The sequence below is a fragment of the Oncorhynchus nerka genome, linkage group LG12 (assembly GCF_034236695.1).
Source record: "Oncorhynchus nerka isolate Pitt River linkage group LG12, Oner_Uvic_2.0, whole genome shotgun sequence".
Classification (NCBI taxonomy): Eukaryota; Metazoa; Chordata; class Actinopteri; order Salmoniformes; family Salmonidae; genus Oncorhynchus; species Oncorhynchus nerka.
In genome coordinates, this window is record NC_088407.1 from 65,588,500 (window position 1) to 65,603,650 (window position 15,151).

At 42.2% G+C, this 15,151-nt stretch overlaps 1 protein-coding gene across 3 annotated transcripts in view; it reads left to right on the forward strand.

Moving 5' to 3' along the window:
* Positions 1-2,982: 2,982 nt before the first annotated feature.
* Positions 2,983-15,151, forward strand: part of LOC115138617 (phospholipid-transporting ATPase VD-like) — a 44,967-nt gene continuing 32,798 nt past the window's right edge. Inside the window, exons 1-4 of one of the 3 annotated variants that reach the window (XM_029675659.2) lie at positions 2,983-3,166; positions 3,265-3,303; positions 8,962-9,353; positions 9,631-9,825. In XM_029675659.2, coding sequence (XP_029531519.2) covers positions 9,070-9,353; positions 9,631-9,825 — 479 coding nt within the window. In that variant the 5' untranslated portion in view covers positions 2,983-3,166; positions 3,265-3,303; positions 8,962-9,069. Of the gene's footprint in view, positions 3,304-8,961; positions 9,354-9,630; positions 9,826-11,314; positions 11,721-15,151 lie in introns of those variants that run through there. The other 2 variants (XM_029675658.2, XM_029675661.2) reach the window with 2 other exon arrangements.

The window sequence follows — 15,151 nt, forward strand, 5'->3', positions numbered from 1 at the left end:
CCATACTTTATCTTGGCCAGGTCGCAGTTGCAAATGAGAACTTGTTCTCAACTAGCCTACCTGGTTAAATAAAGGTGAAAAAAAATAAAACAGGTGTGTGCCTTTCCAAATCATGTCCAATCAATTGAATTTACTACAGGTGGACTCCAATCAAGTTGTAGAAACACCTCAAGGATGATCAATGGAAACAGGGTACACCTGAGCTCAATTTTGAGTCTCATAACAAAGGGTCTGAATACTTATGTAAATAAGGTATTTCTGTTTGTATTTTTAATACATATGCTAACAATTATAAAAACCTGTTTTCATTTAGTCATTATGGGTTATTGTGTGTAGATTGATAAGGAAAAATAATGTATTTAATCCATTTTAGAATAAGGCTGTAACGTGTGGAAAAAGTTAAGGGGTCTGAATACTTTCCGAATGCACTGTATATTGATATATCTCTATCTACCATTTTCTTTCACTAGATTACATATTCAACAAACATATCACACAATAGTTTACAAGGGTGTCTGTGATGGATCTTGCCATCCAATTAAGTTTGTTTTTCAAATATTCTGGTTAATTATGTTTAAGTTTAGATTTTCAGCACTCAAGTCCCCTTTACTCAACAAATTTGATCCCTACTTAGCACAGTGGAAAGAGTGCTTCCTAGCTATCAACTTGTAAACAATTACCCATTCCTTTAGGTGAGTACTATTTTAATAGTATGTTCAAAATAATACACATTTATGACTGTTGCATCCCGTTTTTCTTTATTCTGATGGGAATGACATTTGTTTTTTATTATAATTATTAGGTGTAGGTTGCTAGCTACAGTATAGCCTAACGACATCATCAAGTTTGCTGACAACACGACAGTAGTAGGCCCAATTACCATCAATGACGAAAGGACCTACAGGGAGGAGGTAGGCACTCTGACGGCGTGATGTCAGGTAAATAACCTCTCCCTCAACCAAAACAAAGGAGCTGATTGTGGACTTTAGGAGGAACCAGGCTGGGCACTCCCCCCTCAGGAGGCTGACGAAATTTGGCCTGTCCCCTAGGGCCATTAGGGTTCTATAGGAGCACCATCGAGAGCATGCTGTCGGACTGCGTCACAGCCTGGTAGGGCAACTCCACCACCGCTGACCACAAGGCTCTACAGAGGGTGGTGCACCCAAAGGTGCGTTCGGCTGAGCGTATCACTCTCTGTAAAACTTCCTGCCCTCCAGGACTCCTACAACACCAGTTGTCGCAGGAAGGCCAAGATCATCAAGACACGGCCTGTTCTCCCCGCTTCCATCACTCAGACGCAGGCAGTATAGAAGCATCTGTAACGGCATTCAGGTGGAAGAAGGAGAGGACCAAAGCGCAGCGTGGTTAGTATTCATCTTATTTAATAATAATCCAAACTGAACACTTCCAATTACAAATCAACAAAGTGAAAACCGAAACAGTTCTGTCTGGTGCAGACACACAAAGACTGAAAATAACCACCCACAAAACACAAAGGAAAACAGCCTACCTAAATATGGTTCTTAATCAGGGACAACGATTGACAGCTGCCTCTGATTGAGAACCATATCAGGCCAAACACAGAAATAGAAAATCATAGAAAAACTAACATAGACAACCCATCCAACTCACGCCCTGACCATACTAAAACAAAAGACAAAAAAAAGGAACTAAGGTCAGAACGTGGCAGCATCATGGCAAAAACTGACAGATTGGCCAATAGCTTCTACCACCAGGCTGCTGAATAGCCACCAGTAGGCTCCCCCTCTTGCCCCCCAGTCATTCTACCTCCCAATGGACATTTACCCTTCCCCCACTCCGCAATGGACATGTATCATTGTTACAGTTGTAAATATGTATACATTATATTTTGTATTATAGTTTCATTCACTTCTCTTTGACCTGTACTGTTGGAGCTCGGCGCTTAAGAATTTCACTACACCCTGCAAATACATCTGAGACCCTGTGGATGTGGCTAATAACATCATCTATCTATACTGAACAAAAATATAAACGCAACATGCAACAATTTCAAAGATTTTACTGAGTTACAGTTCATATAAGGAAAATGATTGCGGCTGGGTACAGCCATCGGTGGGCCTGGGAGGGCATAGGTCCACCCACTTGGCAGCTAGGCCCAGCCAATCAGAATGAGTTTTTCCTAACAAAAAGGCTTTATTACAGACCAAAATACTCCTTGTGTTGTGTGACAAAATTGCACATTTTAAAGAGGTCTTTTATTGCTCCCAGCACAAGGTGCACCTGTGTAATGATCATGCTGTTTTATCAGCTTCTTGATATGCCACACCTGTCAGGTGGATGGATAATATTGGCAAAGGAGAAATGCTCACTAATAGGGATGTAAACAAATTTGTGCACAAAATTTGAGAGGAATAAGATTTTGCTACGGATTTTGCTACACTCGCATTAACATCTGCTAACCATGTGTGTGTGACCAATAAAATTAGATTTGATTTGAAGTAGAGGAAGATGGGTCAAGGGGGAGGGATCCTGAGAGGAGTGGTGAGTAGTAGATAGTTACCAGTACAGAGGGACAGGCCAACAAGTGATATATGCTTCAGTAAGATTGGATTTTTAGCATTTATACCAATGGTTATCAACTGTACTGCAGGGATGGAACATAAGTCGCAGAAAATTAAGGTTGTGGTGACAGCTGCAGAGAGGTATTTGGGTGTACAAGACTTTAAGTCAGAAAAGTTACAGGGTGTGTTGACTGGTGGTGTGCCCTCCTTTCAGGCTGTTGGCCTGAGGTAGGACTAGATAGATTGAAATAGTGGACTAGGGTGGTGTGTTTTTAGTGTATGGTTAGATGGTATACATTTGTATTATTTTATTGTGTTTATTGTTTCAAGAAAAGTATAAGCGAGTTATACTCCAGTCTAGTAGGTGGCGGTAATGCAATATTTATTGGATGCCAACCCCCGTTAAACCTAATCGAAGAAGTGATTCACACACTGTCTATTTCATTACAGTAACATCGTTAGGCAGGCCTGAAATAAATAATAAAAAAATGTTACTGAATGAACCACCCATCTCTTGTGGGTAGTGGCGTTCAGCTCGTCTTTTTATACCCTGGAACAGCACTCTTATCTCGTGATTCATGATGCTGCGCAAGTGATGTTATTTTTGAAATATATTCGCGCAAGTATGAGTAGGCCTGCTTTATCTAATGTAAATTCTCAAAACAGGTAATGTGATGTGACCACTACAGATTGTATTTGTGTTTTGTTTTACGACTCACAGCTCTCTGCCCTCAGCACAGCGAACAATGAATACTACAGGGTAAGTTCTTGACACATTTATGCATGTTTGTTTTTTTAACTTTATAGGCAACCATGGTAACAAAAGATAAAGTTACTAGATTCGTTAGGCTACGTTTCGTTAAAGTCAATTCGGCTGCAATAAAGAAAAAAATTGTACAAAAATACCAACCCCAAACTGAATTAGCTAAAATCTGTGGTCTATCGTTGTAAACTACTGTATTTCCGGTAAAAGCATTATGCCCTTGTAGCTAAGCCTAGTTAGCTACATTTGTAATTTTAGTTTTTTGGCCTCCTTGGCTTCTTCGCAACAACACACCTGGCCCATGTCATCATACATGAATGACAAAGTATCTCCTAAATGGGGACATTGTCATTGTGCACACTGTGGTGAAGGATATGACAATTCTACACAGCAGAATACATTGTGTGGATTTTTTGAAATTATTTGTTTTCTCTTTCACTGTACACACCAGTTTGAGAAAATCCTGTTCCTGGAGACCTGTAGGCTAGGGTATGCAGGCTGTTGTAAAACACCTGGTTCTTGATTTGCCAGTTGAATAAGGGGGGTTACAATTTTTTTTTATAAAGTAAAGAAAATGACAGACACATTAGCCTGTCTTTGAAAATATGTCATTATATCAATAGAAAAGAAATGTGCTTGTATCTTCTAGTCCAGGCTATGTTGTTTTACAGATGTATAAACTATATGTAAACGTATAGTAGTTTATGAACTACTTTATAAGTCTACCTTTTAGCCCAGTAATATATAAATGAGAGGCCTCTCCCAGCACTAGGCCTAGGCTACACAGTTCACACTATAGAATGAACTGAAGTAGCCTACCAAAAAAAAACATTAACTGGGAAATCAAGGAACACATGAAGGATACTCTATTGTTGAGCTTTTAATACAGCACACACTCAGCCAAGGGCATATACTGGCCTGTCTTGCTAGCTGTTTAGGCATCTCACGTGGGCGTGTGAGTGAGTAACCTCAGAGTAGTTGTGATATCTGAGTTGAGTGGCGCATAAAGGAAATGCCACGGTAAAAAATATTTTTCACTTTAAAATGTATGTCAAACAAAAACCAATGATTGCAAAGTTAAACAAACCATACAACTATGCACAAGGACTACGTTTAGGCATTTTAAAGTGAAAAATCTGATTCAGTGTCACTTGGACTTGCCCGTAAACATAGTTCTTCTTTTCTCTGGAACTACATTCAGTTCCTCTTAGTGACAATTATTTTCTCAAGGATCATGAAGGTTTTGTGTACACATAGCGGAACAAGATTCAAATAGAACGTTTATATTATTCTGTGTTGATAAGATCTAGCATACAATGCTGTAGTATTTTGATAGTTTCACTTGTGCTTTTTCTGACCTGTGGGTTAGCAGCCTGTCAACCAATGTCTTGTTGGTAGTATAGTATTAATTTAGTCAACAAAGTAAAAGGACTAGAGTTGATTTACTGGTTACTATAAGTATACTGAACAAAAATATAAACGCAACATGCAACAATTTCAACGACTTTACTGAGTTACAGTTCATACAAGGAAATCAGTCAATTAAAATACATGAATTATGCCCTAATCTATGGATTCCACATCCATGGGTGGGCCTGGGAGGGCATAGGCCCACCCACAGGGAAGCCCAGCCAATCAGAATGAGTTTTCCCCACAAAAGGGGTTTATTACAGACAGAATAGTCCACAGTTTCATCAGCTGTCTGGGTGGCTGGTCTCAGATGATACCACAGGTGAAGAAGCTGGATGTAGAGGTCCTGGGCTGGCGTGGTTACAAGTGGTCTGCACTTGTGAGGCTATTGTTTGTACTGCCAAATTCTCTAAAATGATGTTGGAAGCGGCTTATGGTAGAGAAATGAACATTACATTCTCTGGCATCAGCTCTGGTGGACATTCCTGCAGTCAGCATACCAATTTCTCCTTCAAAATTGAGACATCTGTGGCATTGTGTTGGGTGACAAAACTGCACATTTAAGAGTGGCATTTTATTGTCCCCGGCACAAGGTGCACCTGTGTAATGTTCATGCTGTTTAATCAGCTTCTTGATATGCCAAACCTGTCAGGTGGATGGATTATCTAGAGCAAATGAGAAATGCTCACTAACAGGAATGTAGACACATTTATACACAAGAGAAATAAGCTTTTTGTGTGTTTTTTTAAACATTTCTAGGATATTTTATTTCAGCTCAGGAAACATGGGAACAACACTTTACAAGTTATGTTTATATTTTTGTTTCTCTATATTATGCTAAGTAGCTCCTCAGTGGAATGGGGGCATCCTCCAGGAGCCTAATTGTTTGAGATGTCACTCAACATTGTGTAAAGCTATAGGCCTTAGTAGTGTATGCCTGGTAGCTCTATCCTGGATCCATTCCTCTCAGTTCATCTAGACCAGGGTTCTCCAATCTTGTTCCTGGAGAGCTACCGTCCTGTAGGTTTTCAGTCCAACTCTGCTCTAGACTTTGTTAGTCAGCATTGATAGCTTTTCAACAGCTTTCCCTGTTGTAGTAGGCCTATGCTACGGCTGGGTCTCACTGTTATGTGAGACTGTTATGTTGTTGCACAAATAAACCTAAACTCACAGAATTAATGTTGCTAAAATGACCGGTTTTTATCATGTGCTCTTAAGTTATACAGTATTGTTAGCGACTGAACAAAAATATAAATGCAACCATGTCAAATATTTTACTGACCAACAGTTCATATGCACATTGTAATATTGTTGTATGGTGGTATTATACATTTTTGTATTATAGATATGTAGTGGTGTAATAATTTTATATGTTGTACTGTTTTATCTTTTGTTTTGTGTGTGATGTAAGTGCCTTAATGTGTTTGGACCCCAGGAGGCAGCAGCTAATGGCGATCTGTAATAAATCAGTCAATTAAGGAAATCAGTCAATTTAAATAAATTCATTAGGCCCTAATCTATGGATTTCACATAACTGGGAATACAGATATGCATCTGTTGGTCACAGATACCTTAAAAAAAAAAGTTGGGACGTGGATTAGAAAACCAGTCAGTATCTGGTGTGACCACCTTTTGCCTCAAGGAGCGTGACATCTCCTTCGTATTGAGTTGATCAGGCTGTTGATTGTGGTCTGTGGAATGTTGTCCCACTGCTCTTCAATAGCTGTGCGAAGTTGCTGCATATTGGCGGGAAGAGGAACACGCTGTCGTACATGTTAATCCTTACAGATCCTTGCGACATGGGGCTGTGCATTATCATGCTGAAACATGAGGTGTTATCGTTGGATGAATGGCACAACAATGGGCCTCAGGATCTCGTCACGGTATCTCTGTGCATTCAAATTGCCATTGATAAAATGCAATTGTGTTCATTGTCCATAGTTTATGCCTGCCCATACTATAACCCCACCCCACCGCTGATGTCACAATGTTGACATCAACAAACCGCTCGCCCACATAGTGTGCGGTTGTGAATCCGGTTAATTGTACTGCCATATTCTCTAAAATGACGTTGGAGGTGACTTATGGTAGAGATATTAACATTCAATTCTCTGGCAACAGCTCTGGTGGACATTCCTGCAGTCAACATGCCAATTGCATGCTCCCTCAAACTTTTAGACATCTCATCACGACTCAGGATATGACCAAGATGCAGACACGGGAGGCTGATAGTACAGTTCTCAGATGATTTATTAGAAACAGAGTGGCCTTTTATTGTCCCCAGCACAAGGTACACCTGTGTAATGAACATGCTGTTTAATTCACTTCTTGATATGCTACACCTGTCAGGTGGATGGATTATCTTATTTCAGCTCATGAAACATGCATTCATATTTTTGTTCAGTATAGCTTCAGGAGCCTCGGTCTCATGTGTGGCAAATCCACATTTCTGAGAATGAGTAAGCATACTGTATCTACACCAGTTCAGCCTAATCCACCATATTTTCTTGAGATGGGCTCATGACTCGTGCACACCGAGCCTGATAAAATCGGACATTTACAATGGGGAGAAGGGACGACTTCTGTCACATTGGGTTATGGGTATCTCATTTTAGAAGTCTCCTGGTTTCCTACTCCCTAGTTCTCACTGATAGGAAAGCATTGGGTTTAGAGATATCTAGGCTAGTGTTACAGTCTACCTTGCCCTACAATAGAGCCATAATAGAGCTTCACTGCATTACCTTCTCTTATTTAGAAGACAGGAACATGATTATGACAAAGGAAAGCAAGTATTTCAAAGCATTGAGACACTGGCAGTCTCGGCGTAGAAGAGCCTTCAAGTGAAAAACTTGAAAAAGTAAATAATTGTTTTATGGTAAATAGGTCAGGTGGTGGAGCCAGTCAAGTGTACTCTAATCAACACAAACAGTCTATATTATTAACCTAATACATCAATGTCTGTGATGATTGCACACTTCTGTGAGGGGGGCCCTAATTGATTGTGTAGGGTTGTTCCACACATGCTGAGCGGCCTCTCTTAGTAGGTACAAGTAGCCTAATCTTCCCAAGACAACTTTAACATCATTGTCAACAGTACATGGTTGTCATTAGCAATTAAGGCACTGTTTCTTTCTACACAATATAGCAAAATGTTTAGCTAAAAAATCTCCCCAGTGAGGGGCGCCCCATCATAAGTTGTATATTTCCACGTGTAATTTAGCAGTTTTTCCAAACTTCTGCTGTTTAGATAATGAATTACAGGTGAAAATAAGTTTGAGATAGTTAAGAGGCTGCTGAAAACAGATCCTGAGAAAGTTTCAACGTAGCCGAAATAACCTATAGACAACAGTATTATTATCATTTCTTTATTTGACCCCTTTTGTATCCCCAATTTCGTGGTATCCAATTGGTAGTTACAGTCCTGTCCCATCGCTGCAACTCCCGTACGGACTCAGGAGAGGCGAAGGTCGAGAGCCAAGTGTCCCCTGAAGCACGACCCAGTTGCAGCCGGCTGCTACAGAGCCTGGACTTGAACCAGGTTATCCAGTGGCACAGCTAGCACTGGGATGCAGTGCCACTCGGGAGGCCCAGTAGTAAACATTTTTACAACAAACTCACTTTGGCACTACTTTGACTTGTGATATATGTTAGTGATAAGGAGGGCATGTGGCAGGTGTTTCCATCTCCATACTCAGACCATTACCGTCAGTAGTGGAAGTAATGATATTGTAACGAGTGCACTGAGAGTGGGGAAGCAAGTTCAGGGAGTGAGTGTATTAATAAATAAAATAAACAATGAACACGAAACACAAACAACGCACCGACATGAAAGCAGTGCTAATAACACATGAGGAAAGAACCAAGGGGAGTGACAGATATAGGGAAGATAATCAAGGAGGTGATGGAGTCCAGGTGAGTGTCATGAGGCGCAGGTGCGCGAGGGTAACAAGTGTGCAGGATAATCAGCAGCCTGATGACCTAGAGGCCGGAGAGGGAGTATAGGTGACGGATATATTGGTGTCAGAAGTACAAGGTGAGGGTCTATTTTGAACTAGAAGTTATTGCCCTTTAAATACAGGCCTGAGAAAGGGGTTGGGAGTATTGCCTAAAACAATTAGTCATAGCTGTCACTTAATCACTGCTTATCTCATGGACTATTGCCTACTATCTGTCCTACTTTCTCACTTTCTCCACAAGGTCACTACTTTTGAAACCTTTCTGATTACTGTTTTGTATTTGTTTCAGAAAAACAGCACTGTAAGCAGCCCTAAGGCAACAGAAGACCAGGTCTGGCCACCCAGGCCAAGGGAGGGTGCAGGGTTCTGGGTGTAGGGTGCCCTGGCCACTGGGCCTATGGAGCAGATCCACTGGGTGAGACGCCGCTGGCAGCAGCTGGTTGCCACAGATTCAGGTCGAGGCCAGTACTCGGCCCCTGCCGCCCTACCCACCAAGAGTTCCCCAGTGCTCCACAACACACAGCTGCTTACTGGCAAACGGAGGACGGTCATCGCCCGGCACGGACGCCACCAGCAAGAGTACCACAGCATCTCCAAGGGATGCCAGGGCAACATAATCCGCACCACCAAGTACAACCTTCTGAGCTTCATTCCCATGAACCTGTTCCAGCAATTCCACAGGTGAGCGGAATACCTAACCTCATGCTGATTTACACAGGGGATGGGGTAGACCATACCTGATTACAATCAGGCAATCATGTTTGTTGATGTTGGGAAATGACTTCAACTCGAGCAGGAGTGCATAGGAGTCACTTTATTGTAATCATGGAATTAGGTTTGTTGTGAATTAACTCAAAACAAGCAGATGCCAAATGGAGACTGCAGAGCGCCCATAAGTGTACAGGTAGCCTTAGGGGCTGAGAGTCGATGTGGGATTTATCAAGCCCCTCCTCCTCAGGGTGGCCAACCTGTACTTCCTGTTCCTGGTGATGCTGAACTGGATCCCAGTGGTGGAGGCCTTTCAGAAGGAGATCACCATGATTCCCTTGGTAGTGGTGCTCATCGTCATCGCCATCAAGGATGCCCTGGAGGACTACCGCCGCTACCGCTTTGACCAGAAGGTCAACAACAACATCGTTACAGTGTACAGCGGGTGAGTGTGCCGGCTGGACAACAATGGCCAGGGTTTATCCTTCATACGGGGAATAGATCAACAACAGTCACTGTGTTGTTACATACTACTTCATACATAGTTATGGAGTTGAGTGTTTTTTGTTATTACACAATACACAAGCGGAGTAAGTTATGGTAATTATTACTATTGTGTAACATTGTTCTAATAAAATATCCTTAGTTACCAGATGCATTACGACATAGGTATATTGATTTTATGATGGCTAGTATTCAAACTGAAGGTCTTAAAACATCTTGAACACAAACTTCATATCCCACAGTCCTCTGTGTTAATCAGCAATAAAGCACCATGGCCTTTTCGCAATTGAATTTGCTCAACTCCTGCGTCCTCTCTCTGTCTCGCCTCCATTTGAAAAAGGTCAAGGGTTATTGAGGAGCGGCAGCGAGAAGAGGAAACGTGAACGAAAATGTGCTTGTATGAAATTAGACTCTCCTTCTCATCTTGTGCGTCATCAGGCAAATGACGTTTACAGGGGTGGATCCCAAAATAAATGTGTAACGTGATCAAAACAAATGATGTTAGTTGTGCAAGACATTTTATAGATAAAACATGTGGGCATGCTTTTCTCCACTGACAAAACAAAATGTGATTCAGGGGGGGTGTGACAGATTTTGTAGGATTCCGGTAGGATACACATGACTATCCTCAATGAAAGGTGGTTATCAAGGAGGGGAGGACACTCTTTCGTTTGCCTACTAACAAATTGACATCTCCTCAACCACTTATCGGTTTCTGAGTAACGAAGGAGTAGAGAAGGTGGAGGATGGACTTTTGCCCAAATGAGAAAAGACCCATGAATTGCATACGGGGACTTCCTGTAACAGTAGGATCAAAGGTGAAGTAGAAATTTACATGATACAGTCTACAGTTCTGTATTACCATTAGCATACCAAATATGAACATCTTTTCTAGAGAGAGCCTGATGCTGAGGACCGGTGATCCTTACACTGGATTAAATGTTGGTTATTGTAGATTCAGTTGTCTGTGTGACTGTATGTGGTATAAAGAGCACCATATATACAGCACAGATAATCTGGGCTTGCTCATTTACCCATTCCTTTGTGATGTCAAGGGTTTCTCAATCCTATTTCATAGAAAGTCATAAAAGTTCAACTTTGAGTTGTTTGTTTAAGACATGGAGGAGTGGCTCTATTGGTCTCTAAGGCAGCGAGGTGTAGTGTTAGTGAAGTTCCGGAGAGATACTCTCCACCATGACAGAAACGAAGCTCTCCCCGGCAAAGTAACTGTCTTTCTATCTAAACTTCAACCTGGCGACTCAACATCCTGGATCATGATAGACGATGACAGTAAAACAGAGTGGGCATTTGAATCTAGATGCAGAGCTCGGTCGGTCACGAGTGGCTGGAAATGCCGGAGAGAGATACAAGGGTTGACCAATAAGTAAACCCTCTGGATTTTAACTGGTGGAATCTTTCACTGGGCTTAGGAGTCATGTACAGCTTGGAGCGGCCGGTCCAAGGACAAAGTTCCTGTCCGAAGGACCGACTGGGGAGGAAGAGGAGGACGGTGGTATCCTCCCTCACAGAGGATGAAGAGCTGACGGAAATCCTCAAGTCATACAGCAGCAACAAGGTGACCACCACCAAGTACTCCTTCCTCTCATTTATCCCCAAGAACCTGTTCGAACAACTCCACCGCTTTGCCAATATCTATTTCATATTCCTGGCAGCTCTGAACTTTGTTCCAGTGGTCAATGCCTTCCAGCCCGAAATCAGCATTATTCCCATTCTCCTGGTGCTGGCAGTGACGGCAGTAAAGGATCTTTGGGAAGACTACAGGAAACACAAGTCGGACAAGTTCATCAACGGACTGGTCTGTGAGATTTACAGCAGGTAAATACACTCAGCGTAAATTTTAGTAGAACATAGGGTTGTTTGTTATCTCTGAATGGGAGCAAATGGAATTCAAATGGAATTAGTACTGCTTATATGGGGTAAACTGACTGAAAAATGGTTTGAAATGTTCTGGCTTGTGCACGAGATCCGTTTACAGGTTAACATTCTGATAGCTATATAGCAAACTGACCAGTAATTATGTGACAGCTACTTCTACAGGTAAACAAAACGTACATGCCTGTAGTTCTGCAGCTTCTTCTTTATACTTACGAGGGTTGTATATGGTGCCATCAAACTGACAAACATGCCAACTAGATCAGGTACAGTGCCTTCGGAAAGTATTCAGAACCATTCACTTTATCCACATTTTGTTACGTTGCAGCCTTATTCTAAAATGGATTAAATACATTTTTTTACTCATCAATTTCAACACAATATCCCATAATGACAAAGCGAAAACATTTTTTTTTTTGCTAATGTATTAAAAACAGAAATGCCTTATTTACATAACAATTAAGACCCTTTGACATGAGACTCGAAGTTGAGCTCAGGTGCATCTTGTTTCCTTTGATCATCCTTGATGTTTCTACAAAGATTAGAGTACACCTGGTGTAAATTCATTGATTGATTGGACATGATTTAGAAAGGCACACACCTGTCTATATAAGGTCCGACAGTGCACGTCAGAGCAAAATCCAAGCCATGAGGTCGAAGGAATTGTCCGTAGACCTCCAAGACAAGATTAAGTCGAGGTGAGGATCTGGGGAAGGGTACCAAAAAATGTCTGCAGCATTGAACGTTCCTTGCCTCTATCATTCTTAAATAAACAAAGTTTGGAACCACCAAGACTCTTCCTAGAGCTGGCCGCCTGGCCAAACTGAGCAATAGGGGGAGAAGGGCCTTGGTCAGGTAGGTGACCAAGAACCCGATGGTTACTCTGAAAGAGCTCCAGAGTTCCTCTGTGGAGATGGTTTTCCCATCTGGGAAGGTTCTCCCATATCTGCAGCACTCCACCAATCTGGCATTTATGGTAGAGTGGTAAGACAGAAGCCACTCCTCTGTAAAAGGCACATGACACCCCGCTTGGAGTTTGCCAAAAGGCACCTAAAGACTCTCAGACCACGAGAAACAAGATTCTCTGGTCTGAAGAAACCAAGATTGAACTATTTGGCCTGAATACCAAGCGTCACGTCTGGAGGAAACCTGGCACCATCCCTACGGTGAAGCATGGTGGTGGCAACATCATTGATGGGGATGAACAGCGCAAAGTACAGAGAGATCCTTGATCCAAACCTGCTCAGGACCTCAGACTGGGGCGAAGGTTCACCTTCCAATAGGACAACGACCCTAAGCACACAGCCAAGACAACGCAGGAGTGGCTTCGGGACAGGTCTCTGAATGTCCTTGAGTGGCCCAGCCAGAGCTCTGATTAAAAATCTTTGGAGTGACCTGAAAGAACTTGAAAGGATCTATAGAGAAGAATGGGAGAAACTCCCCAAATACAGGTGTGCCAAGCTTGTAGCGTCAAACCCAAGAAGACTCTGGGCTGTAATCACTGCCAAAGGTGCTTTAACAAAGTACTGAGTAAAGGGTCTAAATACTTATGTTAATGTGATATTTCTTTTTTTTTTTTTACATTTAGAAAAACCTATTTTTAGATGGGGTATTGTGTGTAGATTGATGAATACAATTTCGTCCATTTTAGAATAAGGCTGTAACGTAACAAAATTTGAAAAGTCAAGGGTTCTCAATACTTCTTAAATGCACTGTATATGCTGAACTGAAAGTAGGACAAGTTGACAATCTCTAATTACAAGGGGTTAAATTATACCATCTGTGGTTGTAAAACATAAATGTTGTGCCATGTGAGAGATGGACACACACACACATTTCACTCAATTCCTCTCATGTCTATCTGCACATAAGGCCTTGACAAGAGAAATTCATTGTTCAATGGCTTTGTCCTCACTTGTTGAGGTATCTTTATCATAATCTATTTTGCTCAGGATGGGGTTGCTAACCCCATATCAAATCTATCCCCTTTTCTGGAGACTAGGAGTGAGTGGTCGAGGTAGCCTATTGGTTATTCCTCCTAGGTCTACATGTCCCACCATGCAATCGTTCATAGCCTCAGGCTTACTGAGGTCAGACAATCCTTAGGGCAGGAGTAGATTCTCCCGCGTGAACATTTGTGTTGTAGAATCATTTGTACACTGCAAATTGACCACAACTAAGCCCAAAAAGAGGCTGTATTTGAAAATATTAATTTTGTACCTTGATTACATTGAGACACAATCACGTCTCTTTTTTTATTTGTGGGAATAGATTTTCTAAATTAAACTCATCATTTTCACCTGAATTCCTGGTGATTTGAGTCATTTTTTGACCAAAAACCAAAAACTTTAGGGGGCCAAAAAAAAATCACTCGCGGGCTGATGTTGGACCCCTGGCCGCCTGTTGCCGACCCCTTTCCTAGGGCCTATCCATACCAACTATCTTTAACATATATTTTATATTGGGTGAATAACAAACCACGGTATTACAGTCATTTGTTTCTCAGTAATTTGTTTCTCAGTCTCTGCCAGGAAAGGGTGGTGGTGGCCGCAGCCCGTCTGGTGTTCAACCTTCCCAAGTTCTCTCACGTCACCCCGCTCCTCCGCTCTCTCCACTGGCTTCCAGTTGAAGCTCGCATCCGCTACAAGACCATGGTGCTTGCCTATGGAGCTGTGAGGGGAACGGCACCTCAGTACCTCCAGGCTCTGATCAGGCCCTACACCCAAACAAGGGCACTGCGTTCATCCACCTCTGGCCTGCTCGCCTCCCTACCACTGAGGAAGTACAGTTCCCGCTTAGCCCAGTCAAAACTGTTCGCTGCTCTGGCCCCCAATGGTGGAACAAACTCCCTCACGACGCCAGGACAGCGGAGTCAATCACCACCTTCCGGAGACACCTGAAACCCCACCTCTTTAAGGAATACCTAGGATAGGATAAAGTAATCCCCCCCCCCCCCCCTAAAAGATTTAGATGCACTATTGTAAAGTGGCTGCTCCACTGGATGTCATAAGGTGAATGCACCAATTTGTAAGTCGCTCTGGATAAGAGCGTCTGCTAAATGACTTAAATGTAAATGTGGTGGTGGACAGTAAAATAAATGATTAACCTTGAGGTGTGTTCACACACTGTGGCTCATAGCTGCCTTGGTTGAACATTGTGTGTTCACTCACTCCCTCTGACTTGAAGACTTGTTTCTTAACACCCACCCTACCTTACAGTTGGCATGGTTCCATCTTGTGCATGTTGCTGTGTACCAAAACACAGGTCACTGACCAAAATGTAGACAAAAAAAGTGCAGGGTTAATGGTCTTTCCTGGAGTTTTTACAATGTAAAATACGTAACCATGTCTGTGTTTAGGAACGTTTCATGGTTG